This window comes from Scleropages formosus, unplaced genomic scaffold, assembly GCF_900964775.1.
Source record: "Scleropages formosus unplaced genomic scaffold, fSclFor1.1, whole genome shotgun sequence".
Classification (NCBI taxonomy): Eukaryota; Metazoa; Chordata; class Actinopteri; order Osteoglossiformes; family Osteoglossidae; genus Scleropages; species Scleropages formosus.
The window spans coordinates 62,858-82,081 of record NW_021641057.1 but is presented as its reverse complement, the minus strand read 5'-3'; the positions used below and the strand labels follow the sequence as shown (position 1 = coordinate 82,081).

General features: G+C 38.9%; 1 protein-coding gene across 1 annotated transcript; it reads right to left on the bottom strand.

Annotated features, from left to right (window-relative positions):
* Window positions 1–2,953: 2,953 nt before the first annotated feature.
* Window positions 2,954–17,702, bottom strand: LOC108934212 (arachidonate 15-lipoxygenase B). The gene is made up of 16 exons (XM_018751772.2): window positions 17,410–17,702; window positions 16,935–16,997; window positions 14,987–15,141; window positions 11,733–11,955; window positions 11,477–11,558; window positions 10,272–10,361; window positions 9,325–9,440; window positions 8,955–9,127; window positions 8,609–8,752; window positions 8,320–8,523; window positions 7,732–7,818; window positions 7,357–7,526; window positions 5,969–6,090; window positions 4,482–4,582; window positions 4,055–4,225; window positions 2,954–3,705 (listed from the first exon to the last, which is right to left on the bottom strand). The coding sequence occupies exons 3-16, from the start codon at window positions 15,134–15,136 to the stop codon at window positions 3,526–3,528; spliced, it is 2,013 nt and encodes a 670-aa protein (XP_018607288.1). The 5' UTR covers window positions 15,137–15,141; window positions 16,935–16,997; window positions 17,410–17,702; the 3' UTR covers window positions 2,954–3,525.
* Between the last annotated feature and the right edge of the window lie 1,522 nt (window positions 17,703–19,224).

Here is a 19,224-nt window from a genome sequence, read left to right as displayed (position 1 = left end):
TCAAAATGTCAATTCACGTGAACTGTAAATGACAAGGTGATGCACCCCCAGCATCAGATCATGATGAGCAGTTCAGATCAGGCTCACTGGGGTATTCATGTTACAAACTGTCCCCTTTTATACTCTTAGATAGAATCACGAAGAATTAGAATTCATCCTGACATATTTTTCCTCTCTTCTTTCATTGTCTGTGCTGGCATCAACCATTACCTTAGGATTCAGTTGTAAATGTATCCTTAGAATAATTTGCTTTGCCTGTAACGCCGCCTTTGTGGTCTTGATGCAGCAGACAAATACATCTGACCGAGTACTACGAATACCAAATATAAATATTGATACACTTTGAAGAACTCCTTTACTTCATAGGCAGGAAATAAACCAGCAAAACACAAGAGCTGTATAAATTATACTTATGCATTTCATGTGTTTGGAAGTGACAGGATTAATTTAGGCAGAGTAATAAAAACAATGACTTGCTTTTACAGGTGGCCACCACGGATATGTATATTTTCCAGATACACACAAGGTTCTGTTCCATCTGAATAGTCTGAGATAGTAACTTGCACTACTGCAGCAATTTATCCCAACTGCAGCCATCCTTCTGGGTTCTACATGGGTCTTTCAATATTTATAAAGGAGAAACTTCATTATGCCCATCAGCATAGATGGGAGAGCTGTGACCCAGTAACTTTTCAAATCCCCCAAAAAATTATTTGGTGAGTTCTCTTGTCAATGTTCTACTAAACATCATCTTGGTCTTAATTTTAAAATGCTGTGGAAGTTATGGTACTTAAGTGTTTATACGTACAACACAACTTCTTCACAGCTACCTATTTCTGTTGCTCACGTGATTGATCAGTTTTGCAACTTGCTAGTTTATTCTTATCACACTTTAGACAACCTTTGTATTTTATGTAGGTTATATATTTTATACTATGTTCATGTTGTGGTTCAGTGGTGGGTCTTAGCAATAATGATGAAACGGCATAGAGAGAGGAAGTGAATCACCTGGCAAACTGGTGCAAAATCAATAACGGTTCTCTAAACATAGGAAAAACAAAAGAGATCATTGTTGACTTCATGAAGGCTCATGTTGCCCACTCCCACTTAACCATCAACAACACCACTGCGGAGAGAGTGAGCAGCTTGAAGCTCTTGGGAGTGCACATTGTTGAGGACCTCACCTTGTCCTCACACGTCAGCTCTCACCAAAAAGCCCAGCAGCACCTCCACTTCCTGTGGCGACTGAAGATGGCAAACATCTTCCCATCCATCCTCACTACATTCTACTGAGGAACCATTGAGAGCGTACTGACCAACTGCATCAGTGGCTGGTACGGGAACTGCAAGGTTTCTAACTGCAAGTCCCTACAACGCAGTGAATATTGCAGGAAGGATCATCAGTGTCCCTTTCCCCTTCATACAGGACATCTACCATATACGGTGTGCCCGCAAAGCCCTCAGCATCACATCTGACTATGCCCAGCTCTCCCACAGTCTTTGTTCCCTTGCCATCCAGCAAGAAATACCAAAGCATCCATACTGCCTCCTCCAGTCTGTGCAACAACTTCTTCCTCAGGCTGTGAGAATCTTAACGGCATGGACCCCCAAATTATCTGCACATTACATATGCAAAAGAAAAGACCGCATAAGTCATTAAAACATGGCACATGCCACTTAGTACAAAAAGCTGTGTCACTGTGAACCAAAATAACATGTTACGCAATAACTGAATCCCCCCGCACCTCTGGACTATCTCTAGTACTGTCTCTAGGTGTCTAGTGTTTTATTGCCTCTAGTGCTACAGTGCGAATTATATATCCAGTAAAGTTTTCTTTGTAATGTATATCATATGCAGTAATAATACTATTTATATTGTATGTGTATATTGTATATTACATATATTGTTGTCTTACCTCTGAAATTTGGATGCTGTCAACTGAACAGTAAAGGAAAAGAGATGAAAGGGACAAATTTTATTCTGAATGGAACTAATAAAGAAAGGGAAATACATAGAAAGTATGGTGGGTAGACTAAATGTTAACAGACAGCTATTCCACAATAAAGATGCAACTCTCTGACTGAATCTTTTAAGTCTTTGACAATCCATCTGACATCTTCAGTCAATACAAATAAGGCAGGACCAAACAGCCCTGTTATATCTCTTGCAAAGGAATCATGAGGGAAAGAAAGAAGTGATATTGCACTTACAATCACCTGTATTTACAAGTATAAGTATATGCTGTACTCAACAATGAGCAGTTCCAGTTACATCCAATACTTGTTACTGCTGCTGTTATTGTTTATTGTGACTTAATATTATTATTCACTAACAAATTTTGCATGCAGTGGACACATTTGTCACCTGGAACATCTGGCATTAATTCACTAGCAAATAGAACAAAAACCTTAATCTAAATACATTAAAAGCAGACATTTTTTTTGTTACAGGAAACACTCTTCACAGAATCTTAAAAATCAACTTGGTTCAGCATCCAAAAACTCAAAGAGGAGTAACAATTTTAATCTATAAAAATGTACTTCATAAATAAATCAATTTCAGATCCATGTCAATGTTTAATTTTCAGCAATGTATCATACCTTCTAAATTTTGCATTGTGCGAAACACCTTTTTTCTCATTCACTTCTCCCCTGATCTCGTAAGCCCTTGATAAATGTGTTTCTTTACTGGTTTTCAATAATTTGTTAGAAATGGAAAAGCCTACATGCAGCTACTCGTGTGACATGTAGTGGTTTATGCTCTAGTTTGTAACAAACTGACTGTACTCTAGAACCATGTGTCTGCATCCAAATCTCTCCTTCTGTTGATGTAATGCACTTCTCTAAGATGTACATTGTTTTGGAGAAAAGCATCTGCAAAATTAATAAATGTAAATGTACTGCATATGTCTTTTGCATGCAAATGTAAACAATGACTGTTAGACATTAGTTTAAAAAAATCTGCGCTAATTTAGTCTTTGTTAATTTCCTTTTTAATTCTCTTTAAGTGTGTGGAGGGTGTAGGTGGAAATTTTTGGACATGTCTAAAATCCAGGAATGCATTTTTTTCCACATTTAAAATAATGGGAAAGAACCTCCTGGTTTACAGAAGCTTGCTATACAGTCTATTTTCAGGAACAAAGTAGGTCCATATAATAGGAGATAACCTTTAGCATATACAGGTTTTTCTCTAAACATGGAAATTCACATAAACAGTCTTGACAATGATACCTATGAAGTAAGAATAGTAATACACTAGCAAATGAGTATGAATTGAGTGAAAATGTTAGAATGAAACAAAGGATACTAGCAATAAATGCGATCAGTACAGAAGTGGCTTGACATTTTGTGTCAGCCACATGTATGTTAGAAATGTTAAATTGGCTATTGAAAAATATGTAAGACCACACAGAGATCTAGTAGTTTACAGTTGGTGTTTGCTTACTAAAGCAAGAAACAGGGTGATTGATATTGTAATGAAGTGGTTACATTTTTGTTATGACATGTCAGGAAAATTAATCTGTTTCAGATGGCCACACTGTTTTCAATGTTTTCAGGGTCAAGGTAGGGATATGGCAGCTCCAGGAACCTGTTCCTCTCTGCAATGTACATGGAAATGGATTTCAACTCCTTTTGAAGAGCCTCCACAAGTTCCCGGGGGGCACCGCTCCTAAACCATTCTTCACGGTACTGACATAAAGGGATCTGAGGTAAAGGAGCAGAGAAGGGGATACACCTTAGAGAATTTTCATAGTAAAGTTTTCAGACTCAAAATGATTGTTGAAATGAATCTTTATCCTGAAGTAGAACTCTGCAGAGCTTGCAGCCCCCATGGCAACTGAGGTTGTTTGTACAAGGGCTGTTAAGACTAAAGAACATTCAGGAGGTGAAACAATTGAAAAAGATGTCAAAAGCAGAAAACTGGAAATTACAAAACTTTAACTATTATGGGAATTCTGCAGATGAGTCATACTTTCCCCATGGCAATAACAGTTCCCCCACCCAGCTTTCTTGGGAAAGCTGTCTTGTCCAGAAAAAAAAATCTCAAACTTACAAAGTTCTTGCCAGGTTGGGACAAAAGAGAAAGTGTGGTAATGACACTGCAGGTGGCATTGACATCTGGTAAGATGGAGAGGAGGTCCTGCATAGTCACCAACCCTTTGGCCTGGGGTGGTGGACAACACATTGTTGCCGGGCAGTTGGGCATCCACAAGTTGAAATCCAACTTGACAGCATGGGCGTTGGAGCATGAGGGAAAAAAAAAAGAGTTGGGTTTGGTTTAGCTCAGCAAGTATATATATCAAAGCCTTTTCTATTTATCTGAACCCAAAACCACCAGAATGACAAGACATGCTCTGGGGAGCTATAAACAAATACTTGCTTACTGCTAATTTTGTAAATGCTTTAAAAATGTTTCTTGTAAGAATGAAACACTGAACTACAGTCAAAATGTAAAATGATTAAAGGGTATGTTTACATACCTGCGAGAAGTTGACGGCAGCATGCAATGCTGTGCAGGCAAATATCACCACAGTAATAAATTTGCTGAGTTCTGTTTTAGTCTTGAAGTTCTGCGGAAGGCCTGACAAGACAACAGATTGTCAATAGTTACAGTTCATTGTACTTATTTCTGGACTGTGATTGATCAAAACAGGAGACCACAAACCGGCACAAGGAGGAGATTGTCTTTTATTCTTATACATCCTTTCTTCACATGATGGGGTTGATTTGTTCTGAAAAATCGCACTTTTAGGCAAACTTCCGTTATGAGGGGGTCAAATTACTATTCTTACTGAAAAAACATTGGTTCCTGGACAAAAACGTAATCTAAAATTAACAAAGATTAAAAAGTATTTTATGCTTACAATGACAATATTGTTTATTAATGTACTCACTGGATTTTTTTTTAGATGTACATCACTTTGGAGAAAAGCACGTGCTAAATGAATTAATGTAATGTAGTCATATTTTATGACAATTCTAATAAAACTTTCTCCAACTTGTTTTTAAATGTTATTTTCATTCATTCTTTTTCACTGAGTAACTGATTCCCAGTGTAGGGTTGCAGACATCCACAGTGTGTCCAGGAAGCAAAGGGCAAGAGGCATACCCTAGACAGAGAAGTACTCAGAACGTATGGTTATTCCTGAGCACTCTAAAACATCTTCATCTGGTGTTTTTTCTTTTCAGTCTTGGCTTTCTCACAGCTGCCCTTCTATTCTCTTCATGCTGCTGTCATCCTCAGGATATGTTTTTAAATGCATATTACAGTGAACATGTGTAATGCTGAAACGCCTCAAAGTTCCAAACTGTTTGATACGATTCAAAGTTACAAAAAGACAGAGTACATGTTGTAGGCTCTCACCCACATGGCTGATACCTGCAGTGCTTTATTTTTTCAAAATATAAAAAACTGATTTTGTACTCTCACCACAGAATCATTAGCTGATCGTTCGAGGCTGATGATTCATTTTGGCTGCAAACAACTTGGAGTGTATGTGTATATATCTGGAATAGTGGTCAAGTGTGAAAACTGACAGGTTGGGTGGTGGTAGCAGCCCCAGAAATGTTCAGTTTGCTCAGTGAAAACCTTACTGGCTCACTGAGAAAAGTCTTGCCCCTTCCCATAGCCACTCCAGCACTAGCAGGTAATGCTGGTGCCTTACAGTTCCTGAGCTGCTTGCTTTGAGATAGGTTTAACTCCAGCTCAGGCTGTGTGGAGTTTGAACATTCTCTCAGTGTTCACAATCCAAAGATGAAGAAGGCAATAACAAAACACTTCCACACTATGCCTTAGTAAGAAAACCATGTGAGCGGTTACTAGGATTTGACTTGACAACACACTCATTCTCAACCCTGAAAGGACTCAAAGTCCAACTTTTTACAGAGAGTAACCCACTGATTCACAGAACACTGCACCAAAAATTAATATAAACAAAGGCATAGGATTCAATTTCAAACCCCAAACCTGTATGAGTGAGCCCCAGGAAGCCCTCTGAGAAGATATCCTGGATCCAGTTCTGGAGCTCCTTGTCCTGATGAACCTTAGAGTCACTGGTATAATACAAATCTATCCAGTGTGACACAAACCTGCAGTAACAAATATGAAATATTACATCCTGCCAGCAGTGTGCTGTGAATAAAGTTTCGGATTTTCAAAAACAATCTCAACCATATAATTGTTTTTCGTGATTGCTGTATATATGATACTGTATACAAATTGCAATGTGCTCTTTAAAATAGAAAACCACACAGAACAAACATGTTCCTAATGTTTCATTGCATTCTATAAAAAGGGTACCATTGTTTCAATCAGTCATCATATAGACAGATAGATACAGATACTAATTATCCTGCTCATCCCTGATAGACCCAAATACTACTGTATCATTTCAGAAGTTTTGCAGATGGCTTTACTCAGTCATGCAAATGAAAGGTTCTTCATCGTGAAATGTAATCCCAGAGTGAATCAGTGGTGCTTAACTAAATTTGTTCAGTATTAAAAGTGACATTTTCTCACATAAACATAGTCTGAAGCCGCTTGTCTCAAGCAGGGTCGCGGCAAACCGGAGCCCAACTCAGCAACACAGGGTGTAAGGATGGAGGGGGAGGGGACACACCCAGGACAGGACGCCAATCCATTGCAAGGCACCCTAAGCAGGACTCGACCCCAGACCCACCAGCAAGCAGGACTCGGCCAAACCCGCTGCGCCACCGCGCCCCCTGACAGTTTCAGAATACTAATACTAAAAACAGCTCAAATAGCTGTATCTCATAAAGAAAAAAAATTACATTTAATTTTTTTCATTCTGTGTTTTTTGTTGTTTAAAAGACTACCACGCAGAGCAACATTACTTGCCCTTCAATACTGAACTTGTCTTTAATCTACTTCTGTTTACTAAAGCTTTTCTTGCTCAGGAATGTGATAGCACTCTCAGGATATGACAAAAAAATATTTTGGGTCAACAGTTCAGTGAATGAACTACTGTATTACTAGATGACCAAACATGGCATGTTGCAGGGCTAATGCCTGTATTACTCACTGCCCACATTTTGCATTAATATCAAAGATGTCAAACTATTGTCTCATTGTTTCTTCAACCTGTCTATAAAAACTAGCACTTAGGTCACATCTTACACGACAGCCCATCAAGACAAATTATCCAGCAGGCAATTATTGTTACAGTGCTATCACTAACAGATTTTTTTTCATCATGGTTTAATCATCTTAGAACTGTACCAATGTAGAACGTTTTTTCCATGGAAGTTTTTTTATGAAAAGAAGTCAACACAGAAGAAGTAGCTTCACAACCTGTGCCCTTCTCCGTATCTGCTTGCCATCCCTTCCCCATGTACCTGTGCAGGGCAGCCCACAGTTTCAATGCATCCTGTGCATAGTGGTTGTTTGGCAGTGCAGCAACACCTCTGTCTTCTAGGTCATCTGGCACACACAGAGAGCGGTAATGCAGTCTCTCTGTGGCCCGCTGCAGTAGCACTGTTATCCCTTCCAGGCCACACCCAACAGACTGGTAAACAAACACACATGCACACACAAAAAAGGCTTTGAAGAGGGGTTATGCAACATGGAGCCAGTCAGAAGGTAGAACAATACTCTCCGCTGTAGCACAGAGAAAGCTGTGGGTGCCTATGAAAGACTAATGCACATGCACAAAAATTACTATCAGTGCATACATTCTGGTGTGAAAAATACACACATCGTGAGAAGATTACCTTGTCAAAGACACCGCCTGGAGCCAGAAGTGATGTTCTGGCTTGAATGTTAATTTGCAGTGTTGTCTGGACATGTGGCATCAACACCTATATCATCAACCATCAACATATCATTGGTGAAAAACAAAAATCCAAACAACAACAGGGCTGAAGAGTTACCTAAAGCCTTCACAAACAACTCAAATCAGTATAAACATTCCACAAAATACACTGCATGTGTGACTTTATTACAAATTCTTCAAACTGTGAGCTGGTGACTGGCTGGCATTGTGAATGTTTTATTTATCACTATTTTAATTTTATTCAATCTAACATCACCAACATCCTGACACCATCCTAATTTATGCAGGGAAATGGGATCATACTGCGCAGATGTGAATATCTGGCTGTATCACTTTGGATTTAACAGAAAACCTAACATTCATGTTATAAGAGAGGCACAGCTTTGGTCCTTGACTGAGACATTTAAACATTCTGTAAATGGTAAGGTGTTTGGGTCTTGAAGATAACTGCCATCTGCAAAACTGCCCAAGTTGATGTCTGATTAAGTGATATTTGTAAATTACTAACAGCAGGACCAGCACTTACCTGGTACAGAGGATGTATTTCTGGCAACTGCCTGAGAGTAGCAATACAGCAAACTTCCCCCAGCAGGTGGGTGCGTAGAAAGTGAGAAATTAGCTGATGGCACTGAAAATCAGCGCATCGAACCCAAATCTTTGCCAGCAGCCAATCAGGCTCAGGGTCAGAGGGTAAAAACACTGGATTTTGAGGACCTGGAGTCTGTTGAAGCTGGAGACAGTTATGACATTGAATGTTTGAATTTTTGTTTAATCAGGCCTCATTAAGTAAGAAAGCTTTTTAATATTCCATGTACCTGAATGGCAATTGGCTTTAGCAGCCCTTGATGGTCACAATGCAGTAGACAGAGAGGGGCAGTCAGGTACTGTTGCTTTCCATTAATGATGTTAGATAGGACACCTTCGAGCACCTCGTAATCAAGCAGGAAAATAGTTCCCTTCTGTAGCGGATAAGTTTGTACATGAACAGGATTGCAAGGTCAATGTAATTCTGTAGTTCATAAGACTATGACAGAGAAATGAAAAACCTTTATGTGTAGGGTCACAGTGAAAGCAGAAACATGTACTGTTTTACAGATAGAAAAGCCTGAGTATCTCATTAAATAATCTTGATTACCCATACAAAAACGGAAAGTGGCAGACCTCCATTTCTTGCTCGAGTGAGGATCCTTCAGAGAGAAAGGGCTGGAGCATGTCAGCAGTGACAGCCATGTTGGGAGGGACACGTTGAACCCGACGCAGCATAAGAGGATTGCAGCCATTGAGACACTGGTAACCAAAAAAGGAGTCCTCCTTCCAGTGAGTCTGGACAAATTCTGAGAAGGGGCAAAGATGAGGGAGGTGTCTCACAGGAGCAATGGAGGGACAGAGGAAGAGAGTGCTGACAGGATTAAAAAGAGAAGAAAAAGGGTATAGCTCAACTAGGAGATGAACTTCATAACCTCTGAGAGGTGAGATGTGAGGAAAGGTTATGGAGACACAGAGCCAGGCAGAAGGTTTGAACAAGACTTACTGGCAACAGCATTTTCTTGGATGTTGTGGGCAAAAAGCACCTCCAGCTCCTCCAGGCTTGACCAGGACACAGCACGATCTGCAAAACCCCTCAGATAGTGCAAGTTGACACCTGGGCTGAGAGAACATGGGGAGGCAAATAAGGGCATCAGAAAATGCAGTTTGTCAATACAAAATTAAACATTTACGATTTTAATTGCACAATATATGTTGGAGACTACAGGAACACACCTTTAGTTCCCAATGTGTATTTTTACATTTTTGCTTAAAAAAGAGATGATGTTTCATCAGATTGTCTTTATCTATTATTATGACTTGAACAAAGATCACAGACCATTGAGGAGCAACTGATGCAGGAATCCAGGTTTTTGCAATGTTCAAAAAATTTCTCACAGTAAAATTTCCAAAGTGGAATTATTGAGGCTTGTTCATAACCAACCAAATTTATATCAATAGAAGTTAAAAGAAATATTCTGCATAAATCACAGAAATTAAGTTTCCAAACTTTTGTTTAAACCTGTCTTGTTTTGTTCATTCTGCATTTCTAAAATCTTCGTAAAGGATGTCGTGTAGATTCACAGTAGCATTTCTCACGCTATTTCATGATAAAAAAAAACCCTTCAGCCTTTCCCTGCTCATCGCTGTTTCAAAATACTAAAGAATCGTGCTGACAAGTGCACAAAAGATGCATGTCAACACTGCTAGATAAAAACAAAGCAATATCATGTACCATTTACGAAACAGCTGTACCTGTTTGTCCAGTTCAGTCATATGGAACTTTCCCCTGCTATGGTGCTGAACTCAGTTTCATGGATACCTGCTACAAGTAAGTGCATCCCTAACATGGGTGCAGACAATGGGTACTGGGGTATGATCTCTGTCAAATTGCATAAAAATGTGATTTGCCCCATATCACATATACTACCCAAGTATTTTTGACCCACACACCTCTGGCGCGTGTAGCTCAGGTTGGGGCCAAGGTGCTTCAGGCTGATCATATCGACACAACTAGGGATACCTTTAGCAAATGTGCACCACCTGCAGGAGGGAACCACATACACACATCATTCAGGTTTCTCACCCAGCTACCAGAGCATGTCCAAACCATTACATGCAAAAACACTCTTGTATGCTTTACATGGTTTAAAAAAGTTTTTTGATACCAAATTATAGAGAAACAGTGATTGTGACATTTACTCCAACTACCACAGAAAAATGTGAGAAACAAAGAAATAAGACCAGTTTACAGTGCTAAATTACATTTAATATATATATAATCAGATCATTAAAAAATCCTTTTGTTTGGTACAGACAATGCAAACTGTAAACATGTACATTATCTATGATGCCTGTTTAAATTCTTTAATGGAATAAATTAAGGATAACTTGGTGAAGATTAGAAAACTAACCCTGTTGTGGGATTTCAAACTAAATCTGTAATAGTACCTGATACTGTTTGTCTTGGACTAAGTCTAACTGTGTGGTCAGTTATCATAATTAAACATGTAAATATAACACTGGCTTCATGTGTTATAAACATTAGAGCTACAAATCTTCTAAGGTAGAAACATTTCCCATATTATTTATTTTTAACTTTCATTTTATTCACGTCTTTTCTAAAATTTTGTCTGTTCAGGAGCAAATCCAACCTGCATTTCTGTGCTCAACAGTTAGTTAGCAGTACTTTAACTTACTTCCACAGTGCTTACAAACTCATCTCTAATGTTTGCAAGTGCCTGTGATTGATAAGATGAAAAACACTGCACATTTATGAGATGAATCAGTAAGCAATTGGCAAAAAAATGCATGTTTTTAGAGACAAATTACTTTTTTCCATTTTCTCTCACGTTAACAGCTTGCCCTTATCGGGGTTGAGGTGGTCTTGGATCAAGCAAGGAGAAGCTTTGTTGTTTGAAGATAACAAAAGGTAATGAAATGTGAGTGTTTTGATTTATTATAGTTTCATTTTTTATAGTTTGAGGTTTTTACAGAACCTGAGTGTACATTATTAAACTTTTTGACTTTACATATAAATTGAATTATGAACAGACTTCTAGTCCCAACTGTTTTCATAAATTGAAGAGCCACAAAAATTAAAGTAGAACATACTGTACTAAATCAAAAAAAGTCAAAGAAAAGCCAAATAGTTGTACCTGTAAAGCTGCTGCCTGTTCTGTAACTGCTGAGCTCTGTGATTTTTCAATATGTCCAAACTCTCTGTGTTTATGATACAAACTGTAAAAGAGGTGGGAAGACAAGAAAGGTGATGTAAAAAGTTAACTTCTGTTGCATATATTGACTAAAGAATATCAGAGTAATTTCTTATTTCATTGCTCATGTCCACATTACTCAGCTGGTCACTTTGCACATCCCTAGAGTCAAGACCCAGGACAATGGCAGTGCTCATACTTTCTCCATTTCGCAGCTCAACATCTCCATCTGCTGTCCGCAGCCATTTGTCACAGCGGAAGCGCTCTGCTGACTGTTTAGTGCCAGGGTGCCCCAGGTGTGCCACATCCACCCATTGGCAGTGCCAGTCCAGGTCAGGGAAACCAGGCCGCACTTCCAAACGTAGACGTACCAGCACCACGTGACCAAGGGATACTTCGGCTCGCAACCTAAAGGTACGCTCCTGTGCAGGAATCATATGGGGACATTTATCCATCAGGCTTTGGCTGGTGGTCACAGTAATACAAAACCTATATACAGTATTAAAATATTTAATTAATATGTTGAAACAGGAGGTGGAGCCTGAACACCTGCATTTTGAAGTGATAAAGATTATAGGTCAAAAGGATTAAAGTTTAAAAGAAACAGCCAACTTAATAGTAACTAAAAGCACAGCAGATCATGACTGACTGGACAACTGCATGAATGAGCAGGTGTACATGTGTTCCTAATAAAGTGGCCAGTGAGTGTTTATGAAGTAGCTTTGCTTTATTACTTATAAGTGATCTCACAATTAATTTCATGTTAATAGTCATCAACTAACACTAATGAAAAGACAAACCATAAAATAAGAAACAGTATAACCACCATTCTTGAATATAGTCTACCACTACTTTACAGTTTAAACACATTAAGTTTGTAAGTTATGCTTAAATAATAAAAAAACAACAGCATTCACAATCAAAGGATTTTTGAGTACCATCAGTAGTGAAAAAATAAGTTTGTGAAAACAGAAGTACCAGAGTTGTGTCATATTTTCACATGGCAAGAAAACACTATAAATAGTGTAAGCGCATTTAAAAATTGGTTTAAGTAGACATTTCCTATGTTCAGGGGAATGCGACATACATAAGTAGAGATAAGCACTGCCTAACTTGTGAGGAGAAACAAATAACATACCCTAGCCACACTTAAAATGAAGGGGATAGAATAAACATTTCAACTTGTGTGAGTTAAACCTGGATTTAAAGGTGTCCAGAGCAGTCCTATTCTGGACCTGGTTTTGAATTATATTTTCGCTGTGTTTAAAAGATAATGCAAGAATATTTGGTGACAAAATACTTAAATGAATGAGTTAATTTTATGAGAAACTATGAAGAAATTATGCTGCTCCTCTGAGAGTTTTCTGGTATATACTCATTCATTGTGCTCATGTTTCTGCACTACCATCTGACATGAGGGCTAAGGTTGGGCAGCTGGTAGTGTAGTGGTCAGAGTTGCTGCTTTTGGCTCCAGAGGTCACAGATTCAATCCCCACCTTCAGCTATAGTACCTTTGAGCAAGTTACTGTGGAAGAAATTTGCACAAACTAACTTAATAAAAGACTTAACAAAAAACAGGAGAAAGGTTTTTGCTAATGGTATCCTTTACTTCAGCCGAAGGGAGGGCCCCAGGGAGATAAGGGTATCTCCTCAAACAACAAAAACTCTTACAATATATAGCAAAATTCATGCATGTTCAGTGCATGACCAGTTCATGGTATACGTTCCTTTGACCATAATATTGTTTACCTATTTCCCATTGGTTAAATTTAACACAGGCAGTTCTGGCAATGGAAGCTCTCTTTTTCTAAGGAATGCTCTCATCTCCTAACCCTGTTCTGCTAAGCCACCACTCTTCTGGCCCTTGTCTTGCAGGCAGTTATACGTCTTGGTTTTACCGCACCCTGAGTAACATCCTGCACTACAGTTATATTGCTCAGCATAATTTTTTGTAGACACAGACTCCTCATGCAGTACTTCTCCATAGTCAAAACACACACAATTCAATTTTTCCTCCGCACTAATTACCCTGAGACTGCTCCAGTAAAATTACTCAGCTGTATAAATGAGTAAATAATTGTAAGTGCCTTAATGTAAGTTGCTTCGGAGAAAACCGTCATCTTAATAAATGTAAATGCTGACCTTTTACAGAAGAATGTAGGGCATACCTGGAATATGTTTTTCTGTTTCATGTTTGCATATCTCAGACACAAGTACCAAACGAGTACAGGCCACAAGTTTGCATATACAATGGGTAGCGCTACAGTACCCCATTTTGTGTCATCCTGAATCTATAATAATGGTGGATGCACTTTTACTGGGACTATATCAAGAATTTTTAAGTTTTCTTTAAGACTCGATGGGAACATGGGGAAAAAAAAAAAAATTTAAACAAATTTTAATATGATTTGTAATATAGGTATGATTCATTATTAACTATGTTAGACAAGCAACATTGCAACAATTTAAAGATTTATACAGCCTGCTCTTTTTAGAATGACTTACGGTACTTTGTTCAAGGGTAACAAAGAGGAGCAAGAATTTGAACAAAGGACCTTCAGATTACATTAGCACTTGTCGTAGGCACTATACAATTTCCATATTGGCCAGTTTGCAAATATAGATTAAACAGTTATTTCTCTTTCTATGTTTTCTTGAAATTCATCACTGGACAAATTTGAAAACACAACAGTATATTCTGAAATACAATTAAAGAGTCAAATTTCATATGCTGACTTGAAAAATAAATAACTGCCTACGTATGTAATAAGCATGTACTTGCTCAAATAAATGTATAGTTTCAGTTCTAGTCAATCATCTCTTTCATTAAGTTCTGATTAGATGGAAATACAGTATTTACTGCAAAAGAAGTATACTTATATTTGCTCACTCATCTGAAAACGTTGATAATGGGAAAGCTCTAGACAAGCAGTCTGATGCAGAAGCATATTTTTTAGGTGAGGATGTGGTCTTAACTGTTCCTTCGACACCACCAGAACCAAACTTCTGAGTTCAGACCAGGACTTTGATAAGCTTTCACAGGACCTATTTGAGATACTATAGCTACCGGCAGCTCCTTTGCCAGGAAAACATTCCTCTCTCCAAAGAATGCTCAAGTAATGTCTCTGACTGTCTAATCATAAGTTTACCACCTTTTACCATTATTTTTCACTATAACCCCTACACAGCTGTTGGATAAATATCTCCAAAAACAACAAGATTTTTGAAAATATAGGAAAATGGGGTATAATCCTGGTCCTCCCTAGAAGGAGATGTGAAGAGTGATGTTTTATTCCAGTTAACACTAAGGCCTACCATTGAACTAATTATGCCCTTATCAAAACTAAAGAGACCTTTTGACTCTGCATTGAAGATAGTGACAGACTGTTTAAAGAGAGCAGAAAAACAGCAACACACTTTCAGTCAAAGAACGATTACTGTCAGGGTACTCACTGAGCCAGGGGTGAGCACCTGTGTAATGTCACCCACAGAGATGGTTGGGCTCTCATTTTGGGTCCCAATCAGAGTGACCAAGACTGTATTGTAGGTGCCTGCACTAGGTGCTAGTGATGTCCTCACGGTCACCTGGTACTCGTCCTCCATGTGCTCTAATTAATAAAAAATATAAAATTTCTAAGTGCAGCAAAATGGAGCAGAAAAAATTTACTTTTGTTCAAAGTTTAACAATAGAGCATACAAAGAAGCATTTGACTTTTGTGTGCCTGGTATAAATGACAATGTAAAACAAGTACCTCACACAAATGAAGATCTTGGCAGTAAGTTATACTGTATAATCTGATGAAAGGATCTGACACAAGACTTTAACAAATGAAATCTCTAAATGACAAAACAGTACATGTCCCGGTGATATGATTTTGTAAACGTTTGTTTGGTGCTAAATTAGATCACATTGCACTATATTAATGTAGCTGCTTATTTTAAAATTGGTTTTAACTTCAATGATGACATAACCTTCCCTTCTTTAATGAGTGTAATTCATTCCTGAAGATCTACTCGTAAAGCAAACTTATAGAAAAAGAACTCTTCAATACTATTAATTAAAATGGAAAAAAAAGGTCATCTGTTCCTGAGCCACTACAGGTTCACCTGTATCCAGATTATGGTGCTTGTGCATTGCAGATATGAAGCGTGATGCAATGAAGAGGGAGAATATAGGTCACACAGTTTATGACACAGTAATAAAGGTTAAATGTCACAGTCCATCGATTGCTAGTACACACCCACACACAACATGGAAAATTTCTGCCTTAACTTTTAAATATGTAAAACTAAGTCCAGAATATGAGAACTGCTTTTTTTTTTTTTTTTAACACATTTAAAGCTAAATTCCTTTCATGTGCAAACATATTTGGCCATTAAAGCTATGCTATTTTAATACCTACATTGTTATTTACACAAGTAAAAAATGTCAACAAGGGATCACATGGCACTAGGACTAGCACTAAGTACCCTGAAGCAAGGCAGCAAAATACATAAATGTGATAAAAATGTTATTAGAAGACTACCTAACTAGACAATTTTTGAAAGTATTGTAATCACTCATAATCCCTTTCTGCTGAGTTACTGGTAAGGCATCATTTGTGATTAATGAAATAAATAAAATAAATAAAATGGATATTCATATTGCCTTTCCGGAGAACTCTGTGTTCTCTCACTTCAAGTTTTAAAAGGTAAGTTTTCTTTGCAACTGCCATGCAAATGAGAAGCCACATCTCCTGGGGGCAGAGAAGTGTTGTATGATGCAATGTCACCAAGGCATGTATTTTGAATTTAAATGTCTGTTGTCCAGCAGGGGGGGCATGGTGATGCAGTGGGTTGGACTGGGTCCTGCTCTCTGGTGGGTCTGGGGTTCGAGTCCCGCTTGGGGTGCCTTGCGATGGACTGGTGTCCCGTCCTGGGGATGTCCCCTCCCCCTCCAGCCTTACACCCTGTGTTGCTGGGTTAGGCTCCAGCTCCCTGGGACAAGCGGTTTCAGAAGGTGTGTGTGTGTGTGTGTGTGTGTGTGTGTGTAAGTGTAAAAATCATGGAAATGACTATTTGTGAACATTAACACATTACAATTAAAAGTGTTTTCATGGAAAATGCCCTTGAAATTACATTGCACACTGAAACAGACCCCAAGTTTGATCATCTCGGAGTCCTGACATTTTGCTTTCATATAATGCTATATTGACACACATGAGGCTTTCTAGTGTGAAATCCTGTGCTGTACTATGTATACATATTTGCATCTGGTATCTTGAGAGAGATAAGACCTGTATAACCACATTTGAATTGGAAATTAATCAACCCCCCCTGGTGTTACTGTAAACAGGACCAACAATATGTTTGTCACTCAGTTAAAGTCTATTTTGAAAATGTTTCGACTTTGGTTACATACCTGTGTGTCACAGTTCAAAAAGTATTTCAGTCCAGATCAATTCGTTGAGTAAAACACAGTCTCCTAAACACATAAAGAACATGACACATTAAATGAATGAGTTCGGCAGCTCCACTCCATGAGTAACACCTGATAACTCCTAACTGCCGTTTTAACTGTAAAATCTCCAGCCACCCAAGGGAACTATACAACTTGGCAGCGGGGAGCATATAAAAAAAAGACCAAATAAAAAAAGGCCAGTGTTCATCATATTGCACAGAAATAACTATTTCAGTATAAAGCAACATGGGAAACTCGTGCAAAAAAAATAGAAAACCTTATCTCGTCTTTTCTTTCACCTAAAAAGGATTAGATGCAGTAGGGGGAAAAAAAAAAACATATAGTAACACTTAATGTTAAAAGAAAAACTCCCTGTTGTGTTGCTGTTTCACCATTGCATTTGGCATTGGTTGGCATTGAGAATACCACTGCTTACCTAGTGCTGAAACTTAATCCAGATAGCTGGTGGAAAACGGCCCTTCTGTGTCCCCAAAGAGATTCCAAGCCGTTCTGCCAATTGGTAGGTTTTATAATCTCATAGCATGCATGCGTGGGAGTGGGTCTGCTTTTTCCTGCTTGGACCGCGTACAACTAACAGCTAGATCACCATAAGCGCAGATCCTGCAACGAAGTAGCAGATCTCGCAGTACGTGACGTTCAGTTCCCTCGTGTACGAAGGGAACTGAGTTCTTATCTCTGATGATCCGGATTTCCGACTGCAAGTCACTGAAGCTTCTAATGTGTCTACAGTAATGTTAATGAAATTAATTAAATAAATGCAAAACAAATTAATGAGCTCAGTCTGTTGGGCATTACAGTTGCACCCCTACTTGCGTTACGTACTTAATTGCTTGGTTACTCGTTAGCTCAACATGACATGGAGCGGGCCAGGGGCTTGTCGCCAATTCTATGCAGCTACCCTGTATTGTCTGCAAGCGAAATGACTGCACCCTTTTTACTGTACCTCGCTTTGCAAGAAGCATTCTGCTACCCAACGTAATGTGGATGTCGCAACCTCGAGAGCTCCGCGGGGGGTGGGCGGGTCCTGCACGTGCCCGAGTTTCTCGAGTTGAGCTCCCTGCCGAAGCTATTTTGTCGCAAGGTGTAAATTAAGGAAGGAGACAAGGCTTGACAAGGGTGTTTGTGCTCTTCTGCGGCTCCGGAACCCTTATTTTACCGCACACAATAATTCACTAGAGCAAAAAGAAATAAAAGCATGATAATAAGATACCTAAAACAAAGTTAGACGTTTACATTTAGAAGACGCTTTTGTCCAAAGCGACTTACAATGGATACTACGTAGTGTTACTATCTTACATACCTTATTCACCAAGGTGACTACATTGCTAGATATACTACTTACAAGGATCACTCATCCATGGGTGGAACACACTCTCTCTCTCTGTCACTGACACACTATGGGGGGACCCGAACAGCATGTCTTTGGACTGTGAGAGAAAACCGGAGCACCCAGGGGAAACCCACGTAGACACAGGGAGAACATACAAACTCCACACAGACTGAGCGGGGATCGAACCCACGTTCTCTCGCACCTCGCTACTCGCTGTCCCACCGCACCCTGTGATACTAAGTGATTTTTGATGTCTGATCAATGCATATTGTTCAATTAGCAATGTCTGCAGTTCCGGTGGGATAGCAGAAAGCACGAGACGTTTTATCTGCTTTTTAAAATGTTCTACTGTGTAACGTACGTGGGTGTAAATGGCAGCATCATACAAACTGACAATAACTTGAGAATGTCTACACTAAATCTCTCCATCTATCGATGAAATGTATGATTAGCATGTTCTTGCATTGTTTATTAAAACTTACATTCCTCTACAGTCCTTGTGATAATTGACCCAGGAACAGAATAACACGACATAGTAGTGTCAGAAGTGGTGGACTGGAAGAGAAATGCAAAGAAAGAATCGGATTTTGAATGAAGAGACTGTAACCCCGCAAAACAAAACGCCAGTACCCTACCTACACACAGTATACGCAAATGAGAAGTTAGCTGAAACATGAAAACAGAAGAATACAGCCTCCACCAAACTCCAGCTTACGGACAACGTAGCTGAAAACTAGATAAGATTTAAACACATATTTGAACTGTATATCTCGCATCGATGGAAGCACAGAAACGACGATAAGCGTCCATGATGTTGCTACATGTCACGTGGCGGACGAAGTAGCGCTCGATGTGTACAACAATTTCCAGTTTGAAGACACTGGAGATAAAGTAAAATAA

Bases quoted from the DNA above. Each gene is read 5' to 3' on its own strand.
- LOC108934212 (XM_018751772.2), bottom strand. From the start codon at position 15,136: ATGGAGGACGAGTACCAGGTGACCGTGAGGACATCACTAGCACCTAGT. The intron at 9,441-10,271 runs GTGTGTGGGTCA...ATGTTCTCTCAG, and splicing joins CTGAGCTACACGCGCCAGAG to CCCAGGTGTCAACTTGCACT. The intron at 6,091-7,356 runs GTACATGGGGAA...TTGTTACTGCAG, and splicing joins CTGTGGGCTGCCCTGCACAG to GTTTGTGTCACACTGGATAG.